Below are 25,469 nucleotides of genomic sequence, written 5' to 3' on the forward strand. Positions count from 1 at the left end.
AAAGTGATCTTTTAGAAAACACTGACAAATAAAACTAGTCTGTACATGCATTGTCCCTCCCTAGTGGGTAAACCCTGAGTGTGTGGAAGAGTATTTCAGGATGTAGTGCCACAAGAAATTTCTATAGGGACGAATGGTGAGAAGACATCAGTGATGTGAACTAAACTATTTTAGACAGTGATTGACTGGCTTCCCCTCCAGCCCGGACTGCAGCGTTGAGTCACTTTCTACCCACTATAAACATGCCATTTCCCCTGATAAAATACAAGCTCCTCAGAGGCAGGTTCACTCCAGTCCATGCATGGGCTGCAGTGATGAAACTGATAGGATGACGATGTGTCAAATGTGGCAAAGTTACCTGGAGCTGGAATGAGCAGGAGGTGCCCTCTATTGCCCTCCCCTACAGCACCGCCAAACACGGGCAGGCCAGAACAGGAAGAAGCTGCCTGGCGAGAAGGGCTTCATGGTTCCTCTGGTGTCTAGCTAACTCCTGGACTTCACCTACACTTTCAACAATGGCCCAGTCTTTAAAACAGGAATAATTCTGGAGCTCCCATCATGGCTCAGTGAAAACAAATCTGCCTAGCACCCATGGGGACGCAGGTTTGATCCCTGGCCTTGCTCAGTGGGTTAAGGATCTCGCATTGCTGTAAGCTGTGGTGTAGGTCGAAGACGTGGCTCAGATCCCGCGTTGCTGTGGCTGTGGTGTAGGCCTGCAGCTACAGCTCTGATTCCATCCCTAGCCCGGGAACCTCCAATGCTGCAGGTGCAGCCCTGAAAGGAATAATTCTTCATAAAGTATTCTTCATTAAAGTCCTCCAAAATTTTAAAGAAATCAAAGTCACAGTCCTTTTAATTCAACTTTATAAATATCAAATGAGTACCTTACTGTGATTATTACCATCTGTATATTCAGGTATTACTTAATATTTGGTTCATTAGGTTCAAGATATCATGTTAACATCTGGGGGGGAAAGGGTTCAAAAGGGGGAAAAATGCCAGTTGAATTATAAAGCAATACGCAACAGGGGTCTCAAGAAAAATTAAGAAAGATGTTTAAGAGATACAACCAGTTATGGTGGTGGGGAAGGATCAGGACTGACTGCTTGAAAGAGGTGGCATTTCAAGTCCTCGGCATGGTCCTAAGTTGGGCAGCACCAGCTGCCTGCCTCTTTTAAGTTACACCACAATGGACCATGGGGACTCCTGGATCCAGAGAAAGCGCTAAATGCCAAGCTGAGGAGACCCATGGGGCAGGAAGATGGGACGTTCGAAGCGCCATGGGTTGCGGAGAAACCAGCTCCAAGATGTTAAGTGGATTTGAACAGCAAAGAGGAAAACATTTCCATCTGAAAAGACTGAAGTTGAGAACTTACTTTTTAATATGATAGTCATGGGCTTAGTAGCTATTCATGGGACATAATGTTTTTAGTCAATTTTTTCCCTTTTGTTTTTCTTAATAGCACCTGGAGGAGAACGTTTTCGTCGTGACATATTGTAAGGGAAAGAAACACCTGCCAGTGACAAATAACTCTCATTTACAACAAGGCCTGGGAGGAAGTCCATCCCATCTGTGATATACCTGGGCCTTCTAGAACACTAGGTAAGGAGGCCTAGAGAAAAATTCTGGGACCCCATCCTCCACCATGTCAGCTGTGGGACCCTGAACAAGCCCTTGACTGTTTACTCACTTGCCCTCTCTGAAAGGACAGGTTCGGGACTAGTCTATCACTAATGGCTGTTTCATGTCTCTAATAGCACACAATTCCATGATACAGACTTCCTTCTCAGAAACTGGGAGGAAAACCCTCTCATTCTCTCAGTTCAAGATCTATTTTCCAACGAAAAGAATCACTCCCTTATAATAGGCCATTTCCTAAGTCACTAAGAATGGCACTGTTTAAGAACAGGGTCTAGTGGTTAGAACTCAGCACTTTCACTGCTGCAGCCTGGGTTCAATCCCTGGTCTGGGAAGTGAGATCTCACATCAAGCTGCTGCACACTGTAGTCAGCCATTAATCAATCAATAAAAATAGGGTTTATATGGGAATCATGCCTTGCCCTTCCCTTCCAGTTATATTTTCAGGTTTCAACTTAGCAGATAGCCATATAGCTAATCTTAGGAGACAGCCAGGCATCTAAAAGAGGAGAGCAGATGGATTTGCCATCTTTCATAGAGTGGAGACCCTCTAATACTGGACACCCTCTTCATAGGAGGCTCTGTGCTAGGAACTGGTCAGCAAAGTATAGAAAACATTCCACCCAAGCTGCAAAATTCAGACAGTGTCTATACCTACCAACTGAACTGGAGACCAGATAACAGAGGCAAAAAATTGCTGCTTGTGTTTTCCATTGCTTCCCTGTCTAGACCTTTGCTGTCTTCCTTTTTTTTTTATTACTCAATGAATTTAATACATTTATAGATGTACAATGATCATCACAATCCAATTTTATAGGATTTCCATCCCACACCCCTAGCACATCCCTCCACTCCCCCAAACTGTCTCCTTTGGAAACCATAAGTTTTTCAAAGTCTGTGAGTCAGTATCCATTCTGCAAAGAAGTTCATTCTGTCCTTTTTTTCAGATTCCACATGTCAATGATAGCATTTGATGTTGCTGTCTCATTGTCTGACTGACTTCACTTAGCATGATAATTTTTGGGTCCATGTTGCTAAAAATGCCAGTATTTCGTTCCTTTTAATGGCTGAGTAATATTCCATTGTGTATATGTACCATGTCTTCTTGATCCACTCCTCTGTTGATGGACATTTAGGTTGTTTCCATGTCTTGGCTATTGCAAATAGTGCTGCAATGAACATTAGAGTACATGCGTCTTTGCGAGTCATGGTTTTCTCCGGATAGATGCCTAGGAGTGGGATTGCTGGATCAAATGGTAGTTCTATGTTTAGTTTTCTGAGGAATCTCCATACTGTTTTCCACAGGGGTTGCACCAATTTACAATCCCACCAACAGTGTGGGATTCCTTTTTCTCCACACCCTCTCCAGCACTTACTGTTTGTAGACTTTTGGATGATGGCCATTCTGGCTGGTGTAAGGTGGTACCTCATCGAGGTGCTGATTTGCATTTCTCTAATGATGAGTGATGTTGAACATCCTTTCATGTGTTTTTTGGCCATCCGTATGTCTTCTTTGGAGAATTGTCTGTTTAGATCTTCTGCCCATTTTGTGATGGGGTTGTTTGTTTGTTTGTTTGTTTTGGTATTGAGTTGCAGAAGGTGTTTATAAATTTTGGAGATGAATTCCTTGTCAGTCGATTCATTTGCAGAGATTTTCTCCCATTCTGTGGGTTGTCTTTTCGTTTTGTTTAGGGATTCCTTTGCTGTGCAGAAACTCTTAAGTTTAATTAAGTCCCGTTTATTTTTGTTTTTACTGTCATTACTCTAAGAGGTGAGTCTGAGAAGATGTTGCTGTCATTTATGTCAAGAGAGTGATGTTTTCCTAAAGAGTTTTATAGTATCTGGGAATTCCCATCGTGGCGCAGTGGTTAACGAATCCGACTAGGAACCATGAGGTTGCGGGTTCGGTCCCTACCCTTGCTCAGTGGGTTAAGGATCCAGCATTGCCGTGAGCTATGGTGTAGGTTGCAGACACGGCTCGGATCCCACGTTGCTGTGGCTCTGGTGTGGGCCGGCGGCTACAACTCCAATTAGACCCCTAGCCTGGGAACCTCCATGTGCCGCGGGAGTGGCCCAATAAATGGCAAAAAGACAAAAAAGAAAAAAAAAGTTTTATATTATCTGGTCTTAGATCTAGGTCTTTAATCCATTTTGAATTTATTTTTGTGTATGGTGTTAGAGTGTTCTAATTTCATTCTTTTACATGTGGCTGTCCAGTTTTCCTAGCACCACTTATTGAAGAGGCTGTCATTTCTCCATTGCATATTCTTGCCTCCTCTGTCATAGATTAGTTGACTGTAGGTGTGTGGGTTTACTTCTGGGCTTTCTATCCTCTTCCACTGATCTATATTTCTGTCTTTGTGCCAGTATCATATGGTTTTGATGACTGTTGCTTTGTAGTATAGTCTGAAGTCAGGGAGCCTGATTCCTCCAGCTCCATTTTTCTTTTTCAGGATGTCTTTGGCTATTCTGGGTCTTTTGTGCTTCCAAACAAACTTTAAAATATTTTGTTCTAGTTTTGTGAAAAATGTCCTTGGTAATTTGATAGGGATTGCACTGAATCTGCAGGTTGCCTTGGGTAGTGGTCTTCCATTCTTTAGGCACAGTTGTTGTGAGAAAATGATGTGGCGGCCAGAGTGATTTGCCATATAGCCTAGGCACTTAAGGATGTTTCCCATATTGGTTTAAAATACAAAATGAATACGTGATTTCCAACACTGAGCTCTTTGTTTACATGGGAAACATCACAGTTAGTAAAATATTTCAACCATTACTACCCCAGTCTCAATCAAAAAAGCAAACAAAAATCAAACTATTAGCCTTGTTTTGACTTGCTGTCTTTTAAAATTAAGGAAAAGTAGGAAAAACAATAGTCAGGCTTGTGAAAAACAATGACTTGATCAGGAACTCACTTCTCCATGGAAACATCCGGCCCCTCCTGCCACTGTGTAAGTTAAACTCCATAAGGCTCACAGAGGGAAGGAGACCCTCCAAGGTCACCTGGACCAAGTGTCACATGACTACATGCTGGGCCTTGCACTTAGCCCCTAGTTCATAAGGCTCCCCGGAAACCTCGCTGAAGGCAAAAATTCTAGCTGTCGTTTTCTTTTAACACATATTACAGTTGTAGAAAAGGCATTTTGAGCAAAGATTCATGTTTGCAATTTATGGAATATATTCACAGAAAAATGTATGAGTCTGTTTACTGCTTTGAAATTATATTTCCTTAAATAACACTGTCTTCCCAACTTCTTACAAAGGAACAATAATCCATATCACTTAGTCATTGAACAGTCTAAAGTCAACTCTCTTCTCTAATAACTTTCCTACACTCATCATTTGATGAGGGCCTTGGCAGGCCTGACTTCATGGACATAAAGTCAACCTCAAAGACAAAATTCTAAAACCCTTCATGCTGAGAAGAGTTTTCCATGGTCTTCCAGTGAACCCACCCTCAAACTACATTCTCCATAATCCATCTCAGAATCGCCCAAGATTTCATACTATTCCTCCTACAGGAGCTTCACATCATGGAGCTCTAGAGAACTTTTTTAGAGAAATCTAGGACTAGATGGGAGATGGGAGCAGTACATTTATATCCAGAGTCAAACTTATACCCCAAGTGAAATCATTTTAGGCCAGAGGATCAGGGATATGTTAATTAGCATTGAGATTAATGCAGCAGAATGCAAAGTACCTGGAACCTAATGAATGACATATCTAAGTTCTACGTCCACTCATGAAGTCAACATCAGCAGTCAAATCTCAAATACAAACAAACCATAATATGAAGCAAACATGTTCATGGCAAATAAAATTGAGCCTCCCTGGCTACTTGGAATATGACTTTGTAGTACCAGGTTATGACCTGCTATCAAGGTGGCTACTAATACTTTAAGCTTATTTTTAAAAAGATCTTGTTAAAGAGCTGAAATACATTACAAAATATAAGGACAGACTTTAGAGACAATCTTATCTAAAATGTTTTCCTTTTTATTAGACATTTTTAGTAATTATCAATTATTCTTATCATATAGTATTTAAGGATCATGTGATTAATATATATAGAATGACTTTTATAAACTTAAGAATTTAAAGCTCAATCAAATTGATCAAGTGTAAGAGAAAGATTTTAAATATGTATATAACAAGTAAAACAGGCCCAAACATTTACAGTTGCCTATATAGCTAAGAAAATAAATGTATTATCTCAATCCTTACCTGAAAACCCTAGGGAGAAAATGCACAGATACCTAATGGATAGTGCTTTTCATACCCAAAGAAGGCAGTGATATACTTTGCATCTTATCTTTTTACATAATAACAACTGTGGTTTTTTTAATCCACATTATCTCACTAAATCCACCTTAGGAAAACTGCAGTGTATGTGTAAGCAGCCAGTCAGAGTTAGAGGCTCAATTTGAGGATGCAACAAGAAAAACCATCTCATTCACCAAAGGAAGAAATTCGAAGCTTTGCCCTGATCACAACAGTGTTCTAATCAGGTAGGCAATGTGTGAATTCACAGCTAACTCTGTTGTCTTGGAAACTGACTATCAATTCAAGTGAGTCTCTATGCCTTTTTTCTTTTTTTTTGTCTTTTTTTTTTTTTTTTTTTTTTAGGGCCACACTCACAGCATATGGAGGTTCCCAGGCTAGGGATCTAATTGGAGCTACAGCTGCCGGCCTACACCAGTCACAGCAATGCAGGATCTGAGCGACATTTGCGACCTACACCACAGCTCATGGCAACACCGGATCCTTAACCCAATGAGTGAGGCCAGGGATCAAACCCACAACCTTATGGCTCATAGTCAGATTCATTTCTGCTGTGACACGACAGGAACTCTTCTATTTCTTTTTTCATCACTGCCTATATCTGGGGTAGCATCTATCTTCAGAAAATTTAAGGGGCAGGATTAGGTGATAATAAAATAATAATTTAATGAATTTTCCATTATATCTCATTACCACTGAAAGCAGTACCAAACAAGCAAATGTCATCTGACTGCTTAGATCACACACAAAATGATATTTGTTTATGTGCTTTTTCTTTCTTGGCTGCTTTCCAGTTTTACATGAAACCAACTGGTTTTTTTTTTTTTTTTTTTTTTTTTTGCTATTTCTTGGGCCGCTCCCGTGGCATATGGAGGTTCCCAGGCTAGGGGTCGAATCGGAGCTGAAGCCGCTGGCCTACACCAGGGCCACAGCAACGTGGGATCCGAGCCGCGTCTGCAACCTACACCACAGCTCACGGCAACGCCGGATCGTTAACCCACTGAGCAAGGGCAGGGACCGAACCCGCAACCTCATGTTCCTAGTCGGATTCGTTAACCACTGCGCCATGACGGGAACTCCGAAACCAACTGGTTTTAAAGACAAGAAAAAAAGACCAGCATTATCTCTTACCAGACCCATGAAAAGGCCAAAAATCAAGGTGGCTATGATGAAAAAGACATAAGAACACCAAGCAGGAACTCCAAGGGTCACCGTGAAATAGTTGTGAAGATGCTGCAATCAGAAGAAAAACACAAAATATTTATTTAGAATGAGGACCAAAAATGTCTGAATCTTCCTTCTAGCTGTAACACAAACTTGCAGACTGTTTGTAATTATACAAGCTTTCTCAAAGGTCATCCAGTGGTTAATGTATCTACATGATTCTTCAAGAACAAGTCAAATTTCACAACACTGAAAATCTGAGAGTAATAACCAAGGTCATTCCCAGTAAGAGCTATGCTGCCTCCAAGTTCATGATCAAGCGGAACTCTGGTAAAATTGTTTATCTACTCCCTTCTTCCACCATGAGTTTTTTTTTTTTTTTTGGTCACTGTCTCCTAATAATTTATACATTTCAATTTTCACCCATAATACGACGTTCATAAAAAATTAAACTTTTTTGGTCCTTTACCAATTTTTAGGTAGAAATTACTACTTAACAAACATCAACTGTTTAAAATGTCTCCGTACTTCCTTTTTCTAATTAGAATCTTATTGTTCTACCCTCAACCATCCTTAACAACTTCTCTGCTCACCATAAAACCTTAATGTAATAACAGGCAGAAGAAATTATCCAGACAATTCATTATGAGCAAATAAAATTTCATCAGTCTTTGAGGAGAGCTCACATCCCCTCGTGTTCTCTATTCCCTGGGACTCTGATGCTAAACACTAAAAAAATGAATGAGGAGATAACAGCCTTAGCTAGAAATTATTTAGAGGATAAATCATACAGGAATTATAGATATGAACCTGCTAGTTTGGAGGCAAAGCCCATTTAGATATGGGCTTGCAGGAGCCACATTGACTCATGATGGCTTTGTAATCATCTATTTTAGGCCCTTACAGCTTCAAAAACATTCACTATAAACTGATAGTTTTATGATTTTTGTTATGACTATAGATGTTTTTCTCCATAAGATGACTGGGCACAGGATGAAACGGCTCAAAGCTAAATGACACCAGCAGGCAGAGATAAGGATTGAATGACTTGCCTAGAATTGATGAAGTGGATGAAAATGAGTCCAAGATTACACTTTTTTTTTTTTTGTCTTTTCTGGGGTCGCACCTGTGGCATATGGAGGTTCCCAGGCTAGAGGTAGAATAGGAGCTGTAGCCACAGGCCTACACCAGAGCCACAGCAACACCAGATCTGAGCCACATCTGTGATCTACACCACAGCTCACAGCAATGCCAGATCCTTCACCCACTGAGCAAGGCCAGGGATCAAACCCCCAACCTCATGGTTCCTAGTCAGATTCGTTAACCATTGAGCCACGATGGGAACTCCTGGAAGAGTCCATTTTAATTTAATATTTCTCAAAACCTAAGTTACCCAAGTTTCTCAATTTATAAGTATTAATACAATTAAATGATGTATTTAATTCAGAATAATAAATGTATAAACAAAAAATCTTTTTAACTGATCTGGAATAATCTGAGATCTCTTCTCTCAAATTCTTAAGTCAGCAGTAGAGATATTATCTAAGGACTCATCACATTTTTCAATACTGACATATGTAATCAAATTGTTCATTAAACATTTATTGAATAGAGAAAAGTTTAATGATTCTATGAATAGTTTAATTTGCAAATAATTAAACTATTCATAGAAATGCAAACAATTCTTGATTTGTAAAATTGTCATCTGTCCTCTTTGATGGCACTGGTCACCACTCTGTCTTCAGCCAGGGTTATTATTTATTAACAGTCCAGTTGAAGTTACCATTGTGGTTCAGCTGTAATGAACCCAACTAGGATCCATGAGGACACGGGTTCGATCCCAGGCCTTGCTCAGTGGGTTAAGGATCCAGCGTTGCTGTGAGGTGTGGTGTAGGTCACAGATGCAGCTCAGATCCTGTGTTGCTGTGGCTGTGGTAAGGCTGGCAGTTACAGCTCCAATTCAATCCCTAGCCTGGGAATTTCCATATGCTGCAGATGTGGCCCTAAAAAGACAGTAAAATAAAATAAACACACCAAGGAATGTAGAATATTCTTTAAAAAAAAAAAAGAATAGTCCAGTATTCTACAGCCCAGTATGCAAAAAAGGTATCTGAGATATAAAAGCTTATTTCATTTTCTTTCAAACTCTGTTCAATGGAACTTTAAAGATGCATTGTGTATTCTCTACTTTAGGAAACTGAACATAGTTTATTTACACTTTTCTTGATGATTCAATGTCATCATTAAGGTGAAATATGCCAAAGAATCAGAAGAGCTGGAAAGCCAGTATGCCTTTGTGCTGCCCCACAGAGGTATGAATTCTGGAACCTGCTTTATAGGTAGTACCTGCCCACATGGCTGGAATGAATAACAAGTTATAAGTCCTTCTGGACAGTATCTTATGCCCTTTCTACAAAATAAAGGATTAAAAAAAGCCTTAATAAATTTTCTAAGTTATTTTCTAGAATTCAGTAAATTATCTGCCTTTGAATCATTGCATTCTGGGTCTCATACTTCTCAGTACATTCAAACACATTCTCTTATAATAGGCTCCACTTCAACATTCTTGTATCGACTTATTCTTTAAAGGATTTATTTGAGCTTCTTAGAGAAACTCTGCCATCTTGTGGTCTTTTTAGGTGACTATTACTAAATTCTCATTAATCAAACTATGTTTGCACAAGGGCAGCCACAAATCCTTCATCTGTTTACTTCGTCTAAGTCCACAATGGTTTGAGAATACTTTTAACAGTGTTGCGGTTCCTGGTACTGGGTACTTGAAGTTTTGCTATATGTGTACCTTCCCAAGTAATAACTGATTAAAACTGATTTTAGTTTTCAGTTCTGGATTTCTGTGTTTCTGTATCATTATTTGCCAGGCAAAGTAACAGTTTTTGCTTGTGGAAAATACTGATCCTGGTTCAATATTATAAGTGTTCATCACAAGGAAGCATCCTATTATTTTCCCAAAATGCAAGAAAACGTCATCCACCAGGCCCCATACCTTATATACGATTATGCTTTTGTACTAGATGACTGAATTAGAGCTAAGTTTTGGCTACATAAAGATTTGAATGAGGACTATCTGAAGACACCATGACAAGAGAATATATGAGAAGAACATTCCAACCAGCGATCAGATGGATTTAAGGAACAGAGCCAGGCCAAGGCATCCAGGGGTGAGAGGTGGAGCCTCCCCTCCCCAGGAAGGCCAGCACTCCTTTTGGGACCTGAACTACCCCAGATCAGATTAAATGCCACCCAAGGGCACCACCCAACCAGCCCAGAGCTGCAGTCTCACTCAGAGCGGGGCTGGCCCCCAAGAACAGAGAGCATTCAGAATTCAGATCCCACCCGTATCACAGGATATATACTCTGAGAAGTTTGGGGACAATCCTTATATCCCTTTCAGGCATGGTTTAGGATCCTCAAAATGCCTTCCCTGTGTGGGAGCAGTTCAGAAAGACTTCTCCAGTCATGGCCAAAGGTTCAAGTCCCCTTCCATGTTTTACCCTCTCAACACCTGCAACAAGACACAAGCATGCAGCCCCTTGTAGGCTCTAGCAGAGGTCACTTGTGCATGTGCACCACCGTGCTGTAATATTGTTCCAGATATTTTTACAAAGAAAAAAAAAAATCCGAAAACAGTAAGAGAAGAGACACCACTATATAAAATGCCAAGGAATGTTTTAGAGTTTTAAAATTTACTCTAGTTATTCTCCAGTCTAAATACCCATGGCCTTCACTTCTCATCATGAGCTATTTATAAAGCATGAAATCTCCATCACACAGACTGTCCTCCCAAGGATGTAGCACACCTAATTGTAGCTTAAATTTGCCATATGCCTGCATCCTTTCATAACAATAGAAACACTGAGGAGAAGAATTATGTTATATCCTGTATGAGCTCAGTAAGTAGCACAAATTCACCAAATCAAATAAAATAATGTTTAAATACATTCAAATACTAAGCCTAGTTAGCAAAAGTACACACTGTACAACTGCCATAGGAGTCCATTTCAATCTTGCTATCAGCCCACGGTTAAAAAAATACATGAAAAAAAAAAGATAAAGTATTCCTTGTTGCCTAATTGGGGCGGGGGGGGAGTAAAACAATGATGACAACAGTGATTAATGAATCTAACAGGTACATAATAGGCACCAGGTTTAAACTAAGCATTCTAAATGTTATAGTAACAGTGTCCATGGCAAGGAAATGGGTTCAGAAATATACACCAGCTGGAAAACAGCGACCTGTCTCCTTGGAAGAGAGAAAGACAATGCCTCCTGTGTCTCTGTAGCCACCCGTGAGAAGGGAGGAGGAGACACAAGGACTAGGCGGTCTCTGCGCACATGGGCCACAGACACAGGATTCCTAACCCTGACTGTGGCTCCAGCCTCAATTGAATGTGCGGTGCCTCCCACATTCGGTCTTCTGCACACCATCTTCATGGCATCAGAAATGCCACCTGCACTATCCTTTAGGTTATTAACATTATTCATTGAGTCACTTTTTTAAAGCTGAATAAAACTTTAAAGAAATTGTATACCACTACCATAGAGAGAATGTCAGTATCAATTCTGTACTCAGAAGATGTCTACTCTTTGAGAAACTTCTCTTGTTGTACTTCTTGTGGGCGTCAGTGACTCAGTTTCAGGTGAGCAGAACATCAGGATAGGAATTATAGCCTAAGTGGAAATGACTTCTATGAGTTTACTTACAAATTAAAATATTTAAGTGGAGCAGTTCTTGTTGTGGCTCAGCAGAAACAAACCGGACTAGAATCCATGACTATATGGGCTTGATACCTGGCCTCGCTCAGTGGGTTAAGGATCCAACATTGCCATGAGCTGTGGTATAGGTCACAGACACAGCTCAGATCAGAACTGCTGTAGCTGTGGCATAGGCTGGCATCCGTAGCTCCAATTCAACCCCTACCAGGGGAACTTCCATGTGCTGCAGATGCAACCATTAAAAAACAATTGATTAAAAAAATAAATAAAATAGGGAAGTGGATATCAGCATGAGTATGAAAGACAATTAGAATTTTGGTGATGGAAGGAAGACTCCAAATTGTTTACTCTGGCCCCTGGACTGTGGTACAAATTACCTATCAAGGATCCCAAGGGTTCTAGGATTCAAGCAGGAAACTCACAGGATCTGGCTTATTCCATTCTATTCAAGGGACTTTCTCACCTTAACGGTTTATTCAACAAGAACATACGAGAGATTCATGTAGAGTTAAGAAAGCCAAATTCAGACCCAGCAAAATCCCTGAGTTTGTCAGAACTCAGCTGTATGTGGGTCATGGGTAGGTAATCCTGGCATCCTGAGGCCCAGCTTTTATCCCCAGGATGCCATACCCAGCAAGCTGGCTGAACTCCTAACAAAGAAACTCAAAGACCCTACAGAATTAATGGTTCAGTGGGCCCCGATCTTCCAGACGGAGGTCTTGTTTTTGTTTTCTCTTTTTCATTAGAAAAAAAATCAAATACAGAAAAAGAGATTTTTAAAAATCAACCATAATTTTAATATCAGAGGTAACCATTTTTGATTACCTGATTGATCTCTCTCCAGGCATTTTCCTTTTTTTTTTTTTCTTTTCTTTTCTTTTTTTTTCTTTTTAGGGCCTCACCTACAGCACATGGAAGTTCCCAGGCTAAGGTTCACATTGTAGCTACAGCTGCCAGCCCACACCACAGCCACAGCCACACAGGATCCTAGCCTGTATTTGTGACCTATACCACACAGCTCAAGGCAAGGCTAGGGATCGAACCCACATCCTCATGGATACTAGCCAGATTCATATCCGCTGCACTGAAATGTAAATTCCCAGGCATTTTCCTATGTACACACAAAAAAAAACTCCATATAAACAAAACACACAACAAACTGCTTTATCTTTTCTCTCACTTAATAACATAATTTCCCTATGGAAGGATGTACATCTAACGAGCAACACCTCCATGGGACTCTGTTGCTAACAAAAGACTGACTCCTATCTGTCTAGCATCCACAAAATCCTGGCCTGATTCAAGAGACTGTGGATGGACATCAATAATCTTGCCTCGTTGGCGTTTGGCCTGCACGTCTTTCCCTCTTTCCTGTTATTATCTTCTTCTCTCAGCATCTGCATTCTTTTTAGTTAAAGCCATGTTCTTTCTCTCTCTCACACACCACACGCTGTGTTTCTTCTGTTCATTGTTAATATGGTTGCACTACAGTTTTCAACAATCCACACTTGAGTTAAAAACCAGATGATGTTCCCCACATACACTCAACACCAATGTGAGGACCTTGGGTAAAGGGAAAAGAACCAGCTGAATATGCTAACTGAGCGGCCAGGCAGTCAGCAAGGAGGACTGGCTCAGTAAGGAGCTCCACAGGACAACCAGGACAATTTTACCCTGTGCTTATAGGGGGAAGCAGAGACTTGATGTGTAGCCAAGGACTGGGTCCCACCAGGCCAGAGGTCATACCCTCTGATAGGAGGATAAGGGCTGAACTCTGAAAACACACATGGGGAGAGCCCTTTCCAGAGACTTGATGAAAGGCTGGGCATTTGTTTCTAAGAATAAAATAAACTACAAAGTTGTCAAGAGGCTCGGGGAAGCCAGATGCTAATAACTACAACACCATATTTCTATTACAGATTTTAAAGGTAATGTATACATGTATGAGATTAAAAAAACTACAAACCTGCCATCTACATTCTTTCAGTCAGGTATATCCACACCCCAGCCCCCACACACATCCTGAGGGGTGGCCAAGGACTGCGTCCCACACGTCCACACACAATCTACAATCAGGGGAGATGTATGAGTAATCCCAATAGATATAAACAGACTAAATGTATCCGTTAAGAGAACTACTTTTTATAATCACTTAAAACATAGTAACAAAAAGGCTGAAAGCAGAAAAAAAAATATTCCAGGTATGTGCTAACCAAAAAGAAAAAAATATGGTATTAATATTAGACAAAATGACCTTAGAGACTATAAAGTGTTATTGATTATATTCAAATTCTACAGTGTAGCTTATAAATTTTTTTGTTTTTTTAAATATCTGGAAAGTCTAAATATACATATACACACACATACATACATAAAATATATAAATATTATTTATACTTCTCAACCACTAATAAGAACATCTTAGTTGGTTATTCAGAGATGCATCATACTATTCTCCAAATGGCCTTTTCTCTACAGTCCAATGCATCCACACAGAATCCAGAACCCACTTATACTGCCCAAGACTGTGCACTGTGCCTACAAAGATAATAACAACAATTCCCAGCCTTGATGTGCTCCAAATGCCAAATGTTATAAGCATTTGTATGAAATGAAAAACTGGGAGTCGCCACTGTGGCGCAACAGAAATGAATCCAACTAGCAACCATGAGGTTGCAGGTTTGATCCCTGGTCTCGCTCAGTGGGTTCAGGATCTGGCGTTGCCGTGAGCTGCGGTGCGGATCACAGATGTGGCTCGGATCCTGCATCGCTGTGGCTGTGGTGTAGGCTGGCAGCTATAACTCCAATTCGACCCCTAACCTGGGAACCTCCATATGTCGCAGGTAGAGCCCTAAAAAAGCAAATAAAATAAAACAAAATAATAAAAGAAAAGAAATGAAATAAAATAAAGAAAAACTGCAACTCCTTGTTTATCAGCTAAGCCATAAGATATCTGAGCAATTATTTCTTTCTTTTGGTACTATCTTTGAAAATAAAACTACTCCTTAACAATGTGTGAAGGTCTTGATCAACTTCCTTATAAGCTTTCCTTAAACCTCAGAAAAAACTCACCTCTTGATCTGCAGTTATGATAGGTTCTGTGCTAAGGTCTTGATGGTGATTCCCGACACCTAATACAATTATTCTGTTGGATTAAACATTATATGGCTACAAAGTTTTCAGACAGCTATCAGAATATATGACTCCATCAACCTTTAGTGTTAACATGCTGCAAAAGGCAGAATCCCTTACTCTGAGTTCCTGGTTTGCAATTCTTAATTCTCAACCTTTGAACAAACTTCTCACCAATTTTAAGAAAACAGCAGAAGACCACCATACAAAACTCATACTATCTGAAAAGAGGAAACATGCTGGTTATTGTTTAATATGACACACAAATGTAAAAAAAAAAGACAGTTAAAAATTTTCAACCAGAAAAGACTGAATCCAAGTCACCAACTTAGTCTCTGTTGTAAAACAAAACAAAGCAAAAACCTAAAGTATATATTCTATCTCACAAGGCAGAAAATATAATACAACTGAGAAACTGGGACACAAAAAGTTGTGCTTAAATTTCCCCACACATATAAGAACATGCATGAAAAACAGAGTCTTCATGAACTCCCTGAATGTTAAGTTCCAAATATGATGCAGGACCTATAATCACTGCTCAAAAAAGACAAATAAAGGGAGGGACTCACTTCTAAAGATTTTTTTGAAATACTTTAAGGATACATATTTAATTCCACAGCAATTTTGTCCAATCTGGCAGGACTTAGTTCACCCTACATGTAGAGGAGTAAAAGGTTATGTGACTTATTCAGGACTACAGAACAGCTCAACATTTTCACCTAAATAACAGTTCTAACTCACTTGCAGGACTCAGTGAAATGATACGATCACATGTAGCAGGGCTCGCAAACTTTTCCTTTAGGGCCACATCATAGCTATCTTAGGCTTGTGGGCCGTAGAGTCTCCAACACAACTACTCATCTCTACCATCATAGACTGAAAGCAGGTCCACAAAATAGGTAATAAGTGAGTTTGCTGATCCCTGACATTGAGACAATTTTTGATCTGAAGGGAGATTACAACAAAGGGAAAATATAGATGAAGTGAAACCCCATAATCCCTTTCAGCTTGGAAAAAGGGATTCATCATTGATCTGACTTTGACAATAATTATAGGCCTTTGTCTGATTTATGTCCTTTTACAGACACATTTCCACTATGACCCCATATAAAAGGAGTTGTGTGTCTTAAGTAGCAAAGTGAGGAGTTCCCACCATGGTGCGGTGGCTTGAGAACCCAACTCCAATGGCTTGGGTCAGTGCAGATGTGCAGTTTGACCCCAGGCCAGCATAGTTCATTAAAGGATCCAGCATTGCCGCGGCTATGGCACAGGTCACCACTGTGGCTGTGATTCAATCCCTGGCCCAGGAACTTCTACATGCCATGGTGTGACCATAAAATTTTTTTTTTAAAAGTGAAATTATAAAACCATTTATAAATGTTTATTTTCCCATTATCTAGAAAATATATACTCACTCTTAAAAACCCCTCTTCCAATACAAGCAAAAAGGTGTATCAACTTACCCATATCTTGCCGGAGATGCTAAAAAGACCAGCCATTCCAGACATCCTGAAAAGCAGAAGGAGAACCATTGGTGATGGATAGTATAAAAAAACCAAACCAAAACAACAAAACTCAAGTCACAAGGACTACCTCCTCACTTCTTACAAGACATTGTCCTTTCTCCCAGATTCACTTCTGTCCTTAAAGAACTTAGACTCCACGACCATCATCTGAATTACTCTGCTGTAAATACAGTCATAAACCCTGGTCCTTTTTCCCTCCATGGTACATGCCCGGCAAAAAGCCCAGCCCTGAGCAGCTGAGTATCTCTGGGGGAAAAAAAAAATCACATGACCCCTCTTCACAGTCACAAACCTCAGTGAGCACTCAATATGGCCCAGTCCCACTGTAATTTTTCAGGCTCTGTCTGAGATGAAAGCTCAAATCCTTTTCACTCTCTTCCAACCCTCCCCCTCCCTCCCCATGCTCTCTCAGCTAACAGACACTCCTTGTCTGTCATGTGAAAGCAGAAGCTATCATGTCATCTGTCTTATCTTCCCAGCACCAAATCTGAGCCTGGCATACACTGGGACCCACCTTCTCCCGTTGCAACAGAGAAAGCCTACCTGCCCGACCACAGTCCAAACCCTCCCCTCGTGCCTTGGATCCCATCCCTTCTCTCTTGTTAACAACTTGGTTCTTTCTGTCAGCCCTATTCCTTCATTAGCAAATTTCTACCTCTCTACTGGGTCACCTTCATCTGCATAAAAAACACGTTCTATTCTCTCTCATCTTTTGAAAAGAGCACCACAGGACCCCACATGGCCTTCCAGCTTCACAAAGTTCTCTAAGGAGTAGCCTAAGCTTGCTACTGCTTCTTCCTTGCTCTATTTTTAACCCATTCAAATCTGGCTTCCATCCTGCACTGTCACTCCTTATCAAGGCCACAATAATACTGTGTTGCTTCAATCAATGCCAAGGTCCCAGACTGATCGCACTTCAGTCTTTGGTAACATGGGACACAAGTGACTAAGTCCCTGTTCCTTTCATACCTTTTACTTGGCTTCTAGGAAATTGCACACCCTGCCTTGTCCTCCTGTCTTCCTGGTACTCATTTTCAATTTCCTTTTGCTGACTCCTCTATTTCTATGTTCTGTATCTATGTTCCTGAATTCTCCATGGAGACCCATCTCCATGCATCCAGACTGACAGCTCTACAAAGTCTGCCTCTCAATCTTAACACATCCAACACACACCCCTGATTTTCTCTTGCTCAAATCAGCAACTGGTACCAATACCATCAAATTCACAAACTGGAAACCTGGGAGAGAGTGCGTGTGTCTGTGTGCATGTGCATGCACACATGCTTGTACATGTGAATCTCCCCTCTCCTTCACCTTAGCCAAATCCACCTTTAAAACATATTTTAAACCTACCCACTCTCTCCATCCCCACTGCCACCACCCTGATATGCATGACACCATCCCTGGGCTAGACCTGCAACAGCCTTCTACCCGTCTCACATCTCCACTCTCGACCTCTCCAGCCTCTGCCTAAGCGCACCTTCTCACTGCTCTACAGCTAACATTTTAGCTCCTCACTGTGGCCATGGGCTTGTCTGATCTGGTTCCTGCCCACCTTGACTTCCTAATTTACACTCCTCTCCCTCCCCTTCTCGGTGCCTGACCTTGGCCCCGCTGCTGGGATGCTATACTCACTCCAGGGATCACTCCTCCCCCTGCTCATCACTGGCAAGGCTGTGCTATCCTTCAGCTCTCACTGGCAGCCCTTCCCTCACAGCCACCTCCCTCGCCCCTCATCTAACGGAGGACCTGCTCCCAGTTATTCCTGACTCCGTAAAGGTCTGGTTTTTCTTTTTGTTTTCTTAGCAGCCCTTATCCAGACTATGATTCCTTTTTTAGTATTAATTTTTTATCTTAAACTGGAGTAGAGTTGATTTATAATGTGTTGATTTCAGGTGTACAGCAAAGTGACTCAGTTATACATATACATATACCTATTCTTTTTCAGATCCTTTTCCCATATAGGTTATTACAGCATATGAAGTAGAGGTCCCCGTGTTACACAGTAGGTGCCTGGTGATTATCTATTTTAGATATAGTAGTATGTATATGTTAATTCCAAATTCCTAATTTGTCCCTTCCCTGACAGATTAGGATTTTTTACATTTTTTTTTTTTCTTAATCTGTCTTACTTCAAGTCACCCTAGGAGAACAGAAGAGTCACATCTGGTTTGTTTAATGTTGAACATCTAGCGCCAAGAACCGTATCTGGCATAAAATCAGTGTTCACATACTTGTAGAATAAAACTCTTTTAGAATAAAGTTTCTTTTAGAATAAGCATATATTTCCAATAAATGCGACCGGGTTACTTCTTCCTGAAGTATGACACGATTTGATCCTATTCCAGCAGGGATGTTCCTTATACTTATATATATTAACATAAAATTCATTATAAGTATGACAATTCATTCAAAATTAAAACTGACGGTAAAAAAGTAATTATGGCTTGGCCTTATCTCCCTCACCAAGCTTTACACAGTTCGCCATCATGGCCAAAAGTTACCCAGGCAGTATTCTCTAGGCAGCATTCTCTAGGCAGCGAAGGACACTATAGATTTTATTTTCCACACAGATACAACAGCAATGCCTTCATGATAGTTCAAAGAAGAGATACTCCTCTACCTCGCCAATAATTTAAAAGGAAGAAAGAACCATAAACGGTGTTCAACACCCATCTAGGAAAGAGAAAAAGGTGGTATGGCTTAATGCAAAAGCTAGAGAGGCTTTCTGTAAGCCACCTGAGTCTGAACACCTAATTCTCAGTATCCTAACAACCAGCTCAAACATATGTAGGTCATAAAACCACAAACACAACATGAGCCAAACATGAGCTTGTGTCATCAGGGTGAATATGAAAAAAATGTAGACTTTCAAGGTCTATGGGTTGTTAATTTGAGACCTTCCATTTTATCAGTAACACTGTCATTAAAAAATAAGTTACATTAGGGGAGTTCCTGTCGTGGCTCAGCGGTTAGTGAACCCGACTAGCATCTATGAGGAAGAGGGTTTGACCCCTGGCCTTGCTCAGTGAGTTAGGGATCCAACGTTGCCATGAGCTGTGGTGTAGGTCACAGATGCGGTTTGGATGCTGTGTTGTTGTGGCTGTGGCGTAGGTTGGTGGCTATGTTCTGATTGGACCCCTAGCCTGGGAACCTCCATATGCCACGGGTGTGGCCCTAAAAAGAGACCAAAAAAAAAAAAAAAAAAAAAGGATTACGTTAGAGAAGCCGGAGATTTCCAGCCAGTCAGAGGCTCAACTGATTGCCACTTCTTTTCCAAGATATAGTTCTGCAGGTCTTCATAGATTCCTGGGCCACGGTAACGGCGGAATATCCCATCCTTTGCACTATAAATTATAAAAACAAATAGAAAATAAACCCATTAAAATAGCAAGTGTTACGGACAGTAAAAGTCAAAATATCTATTGGTTTTACATGTAAACTCCACCCTGAATTTTAACTTGGCTCAAAATTGAGAAAAAAGAAATATTATAGTTTGGCATAAATGAGAAAGCATGCATAAATACTTATTCATTACAAAGGAGAACTTCCAATCAGAGAATATTAAAAATTCTATTCCATCACTGCACAGTTTGTGGACTATAAGCAAAGTCCTTGGCAGTGTCTAATCTGCCAAATTACTTTTTATTATTTTTGTTACCAATTATTTCGACTTTTCTTTTACAATAGCAAAACAGCAATTGTTATCAAGTTTTAAAACACTGCATCCACATTTCTAAATTTATGTCATTGAAGTCCCTCTCCTGAAAATTAACAAAACACCTCTTAGTCTCACCCAGGCTTTCGGTCTTCCCTCCCTCTCACTTTCTCACCAGTCGCACTTCCCAAGGTTAGAGTCTACAGTTGCCGTTTTCTCCTTTGACATTACTCATTCACTATTCCTGCAGGCAGGGGTCCTGCTTCCAAGACTCCATGGGAACTGCTCTCACTGGGGGCCTCCAATGACTCCTCGGAGCACCTGCCTGACATGGCACTGTTCACTATTCACCCACCCCTGCCTTCCTCCTGCCCCTTGGCTTCTATGACAGGAGCTCTCTGGACTTCTTCTTCCCACATCCTTTCTCAGTTCCACACTCCCTGTTTTTCTCTGCAGATGTCCTAATGGTAGTCAACTCAGGTTCTATCTTTGACCTGCATCTCTTCACAGGTTTATCTACTCTCTCATTGTATGTATTTCACCAGTTACCTACCTTGAATTCCCACAATGCTATCTCTGGTCTAGATCTTTCCTCGGAGCTTTAGATCCTGAAATCAAACTATTCCCCAAATGTCTCCATTTGGAATTAGCATAAACAACTCACACTATCTTTTCCATCCTGACCTCTGTCTTCCAAACTTCACGTTATCTGAATGGCTCCTCAAGAGCTTTTACTAGATAAACATGGCCTGGAAGTAGTCATTGCATGCCCTTCCTTCCCTATGGCTAAAGAGTCACCAGTCCTGTGATCCCACCCTCTTTTATCTGTGGAATCCATCCCTTCTTTCTCTCCCCTGCCTTGCTACCCTAGCTTCTCCAGCCTCATCACACAGGATGGTCCAACTGTACCCTATGTGCCAGCCATAGAGACCTAGTTACAGTTCTCAGAAGGTATCTCCTTTTCCCCTGGGTTTTCCCATGACATATCCTCTATCCAGAAAGGCCTTCTCTACCTTGCCTGCTTAACCTACTCCTACTTAGCCATTAAGAACCATTCCATCCTTTATGTTATCAGGTAAATGTTGACCTGCCCATCTATTTGCTGCTTGAAATTGGGTTCCTTTTCCTGCAGTGCCCTGGGCATCCTTCTCCTCTAATAGCGTCAATCAGTGCAAACCAGTCCTTCTCTCTTCAATGCTAAACTGAATGAGTGACGGTTATGACAACAACTTGGAACTCCTGGTACACACCTACTGATTTCTAATCTTTGCAAGACCAGAAAATTATTTAAACTTACTGAAAAAATGCTGGGAGGGTGGTAACAAAGAAGCGGCCACTCAAACCTACAAGAAGCAAAAACAAAAAAGTTACAAGTCAAACTCAGTCGAACCCAAGCATCTAACTTAGGCTGTAGAAAACAAGCAGCCTTGAGCTTGCTTTCATAACCACATTGGTAAAATCTTTCCAATTACTGAATCACGTTTACTATTTTTTAAAGTAAAATTTTAGCTATTTTCAAATGCCTAACACCTTCCAGTCACTGACATAGAACTTGCTTGTCTCCGAGTGTTAAACTAGAGCTTTTTGGCTTGTATATTATTTGGAATGATGGCTGAAAGGATAGATTTTAGAGTCATACATCACATAATCTGTGTTAAATAACTAAACTCTTAGTTGTTAGTTTAGTTTAGTTTTTGTGACCTTAGATAAATTACTTAATCTTTCTGAGTCTCAGTTACCTCATCTATAAAATGGGAATATAAAAGCTTAACTGAATTGCTCTAAAGTTATGCCATAATATTGTATTAAGTGCTTAACACATAGTAAAGGACTCAGTAAATTATAGGTATTATCATATCGGTCATACATTTAAAAAGAATAATAAGGACTACGAAATAATAGGATCATGTACAATCTTTGCACATTTATAAAATTTGCAAGTACTGTCAGGGATTCTATGCACAGTAAATAGATTTTTTTTTCCACTTTGTTTCAGCAAACCTTTGCTGAACACTAACTACACATCAACTGTTATGCCAGGTACATGTGAAGACAAACAGAAAGAAGACAAACACAAAGAAAACCCTTAGTCACTCAGCAAATATTTACTAAGCATCTTCTTTGTTCCAGGGACTGTGATAACTATTCAAGATACATAGATAAGTAAAAACACCTATAGTCTATTCTTTGTTCTCAGAGTATACAGTCTAGCGGCAGAGGAAAACAATCACATAATCATAGCCGGGACTATAAACAGAGATAGACGATATATCAAGAAAAAAGACATGCAATAAAAACTAGGAGTTATGAGCATAATCCTCTTTAAATGTTTACAAATCAGTAATATGCATGTGTGCACCAAAAGTGAGTTAAGTATGGTTCCGGCAAAGAGAAGCATAGCTGAAGGATCTCCTTTGGCCAGCATGGTAAAATAAGACATTATTTTCACATCTCTCATCATGTTTGTTTTGCTTTTCTCATTGAAAAATAATCTGGTCAAAATCAAATATCTATTCAAATAAAATGACTCAAATTTTAACATATCTGTAGTTACTCCCGATGTGAAACACTGAAGCTTTACTTTTAATAACATGGGAAATTTGCTTATACCTTTAAGTTAAATCTATAGTCAGTATAATAATTTACTAATTAATGATGAGTCTTCCCAAAAAAGGATTCTCTTTTTTGTGTGAAACCAAGCAGATTCTAAAATACCCCAATAGCACTTAAAGAAAATTGTAATAAAAGTACTCTGAAGGTAATAAAAGTCAATTGTTAAAAAAAGAAACAGGAAACATTTACTACATGGATTTATCATTGTATCACTGGGGCCAGGGCGGGGTCGTACTGACTAACAAAAACACAAGTGACCTGAGAAGTCAGCTGAGAAGGTAACAAGCATGTTCTCCTCTAATACTGTTTGCAATTCTGGCCTTGCAGAAACAAGTGTATCTTTTAATGTATTTCCAACTCTAAATTACAAGGGGAAAAAGCACTGGCAATCTAAATTATTATATACTTTTAGCTTAAAATAATTATTGCAAACAGTTTCATATCTTATTTTTCTCATAGCTAGAGAGTCTTATGACCACTCAAATATTTTATCTGAGCTACAGTATTAAGAGAATTATGCTTTGTTTATATGGCCTTTTAAAATAAGAATAGACAAATAGCATCCCATCACTACTTCAAGTTTCTATTTAGATTTTATTTTTATCAGAATAAACAAGATTTCTGATAAATGTTAGGTACCACTGAAAACAATATTTTAACTTGTTTTTTAAAATCCTTCACGTGTCATCACTGGCCATGACAAAAAATTAAAAAAACAAATAAATCTTAAAAGTAGTTCATAAAGCACATTAAGTTACACATCTTGAAAGTAGTTTATAAACACATTAAATTATACAATATGAATTTCCAGATTCACAAGCCAGCTGGCCTGGGGTTAAATTCCCCTCTGCCTCTTATTAGTTTTTAATGTGAGACAGTTAATTTAAACTCTCTGAACTTTAATTTTCTTTTCATAAATGGGCATCAGAATTTATATCTAACAGTAGTATTAACTGATGTTATATTTATAAAGCACACAGAAAACAGTGTCTGACATATAATAAGTACTAAAATGCTTTTATTTCCTGTATTTAAATCTGATTCAAAGTTAGAATAAAACAAGAGGATGTAACAAACCCTAATTTAGTCTTAAGTGCTTTAGAAATTGTACTTAATTATATTGGATAACATAACTTAAGACTTTATAAATAAATGCACCCATGAAAATCAATGAATATAGAGAAGAAGAAGAAAAAAAAAAAAACACAGTGAAAGATGTTCTCTGAGATTTTTCTGCATCTTTCTTCTTCAGGCTAGAAGGTAAAACAGTACACTTGTTCCCCCAAAAAGGCTAGATTAAAGGGTATTTAAAAATGTATAGCTTTTGACATGAATGTTTTCTAACCTTTAATACTGATGCTATGAAATGTCAAGGGAGATTTTTGTAAACTAAAAAGTTAAGCCATGACCACCTTACCTTGGAGGAGGGAAGTACCACGTGAGGTTGTGGCTTCAGGGTTTAAAAACAAATATGGATCTTAAAGAATTATAACAGAGCAGTAGCTCATTTTAAGGTTTGCATAATGGTTCACTGTAACAAACTTCAGGAAGTACTGGAAGAAACAAAGAGTACTTCTCAAAGAGATAAAGTTTAACCACAAGCTCTCCCAAAACTTCTGCATATCTTTTACACTTTAAGGGCAACTTCCACTTTAAAATGAAGACTGAACAGTAATATACAAGGGCATTAATCAAAAATGCAGAAAAAATTCTTATTAGCAAGCTTATCTTAAACACATACAACAAAGGAAAACAAATTAAAGATTAGAGAAATAAAAATTACGGCAAGAAACTAATTTTCACAGGTTAAAAAAACCACAACAGAAATTATTTAAATTCAGTATTAAGAAAATGGAGACAGCTACTAGCTTTTGTTCTACCACTTACGAGCTGTGTTACTTTAGGCACATTACTTCACCACTCTGAGCAATGTAGAAACAGTCTGTTCTTCACAGGACTGTAATGAAGCTAAAATGCATGAACGTGATAAACACAATTACAGGCTAAAGTAAATGCTTCCTAAACGCTAACAGTTTTTAAAAGGAGAGCCTAATCTTACTCTCAAAATTGAAATAAAGAAGTTCCCGTTATGACTCAGTGGAAATGATTCTGACAAGCATCCATGAGGACGTGGGTTTGAATCCTGGGCTCACTCAGTTGCCGTGAGCTGTGGTATAGGTCTCAGATGGGGCTCAGATCCTGGGTTGTATGTAGGCCAGCAGCTGTAGCTCCGATTTGACACCTAGCCTGGGAACTTCCATATGCCAAGGGCGCGACCCTAAAAAGCCAAAAAAAAAAAAAAAAAAAAGCAAAAAAATTCAAATAAAGTTGTCAATATAATGGAATACAAAAGACTACACTTTACAATTATAAAACTAAAATATTATCAGTAACTAAAGACTGTAACTAAATTGGTTGCTATAGTAAATTAGGGGCTTTAAAGACACTCCTTATTCGTGGCCAGAGTCAGATCTGTTTCCCTCTAATCTAGTGAAACAGTTACGTGCTCTTTAAGCAGCTGCTGTCTTCCTGTCCTAAACAACTAAGCTCATCTGCATGGAACAGAAGGTTCAAGTACATACTCTTTAAATTTAATTTTCCAAAGTCAACTCAACTGAAACATCATGTGGTCTATGCAGTATTAAACAGGTAATGTCATGCAATTTAATGGAAGGCCTATCCTCTCCGTGACATTTATATCTTGGCTGTAAAAATGCAATGTGTC

The 25,469-nt window shown here is 39.5% G+C and overlaps 1 protein-coding gene across 1 annotated transcript in view; it reads right to left on the reverse strand.

The window, feature by feature from the left end:
• Positions 1-25,469, reverse strand: part of TMX4 (thioredoxin related transmembrane protein 4) — a 46,460-nt gene that overhangs the window by 3,478 nt on the left and 17,513 nt on the right. Inside the window, exons 3-6 of the mRNA NM_001243407.1 lie at positions 21,429-21,474; positions 19,692-19,820; positions 16,411-16,456; positions 7,049-7,150 (exon numbers count right to left, since the gene is read on the reverse strand). Coding sequence (NP_001230336.1) covers positions 7,049-7,150; positions 16,411-16,456; positions 19,692-19,820; positions 21,429-21,474 — 323 coding nt within the window. The remainder of the gene's footprint in view (positions 1-7,048; positions 7,151-16,410; positions 16,457-19,691; positions 19,821-21,428; positions 21,475-25,469) is intronic.

The sequence above is a fragment of the Sus scrofa genome, chromosome 17 (assembly GCF_000003025.6).
Source record: "Sus scrofa isolate TJ Tabasco breed Duroc chromosome 17, Sscrofa11.1, whole genome shotgun sequence".
Lineage (NCBI taxonomy): Eukaryota > Metazoa > Chordata > Mammalia > Artiodactyla > Suidae > Sus > Sus scrofa.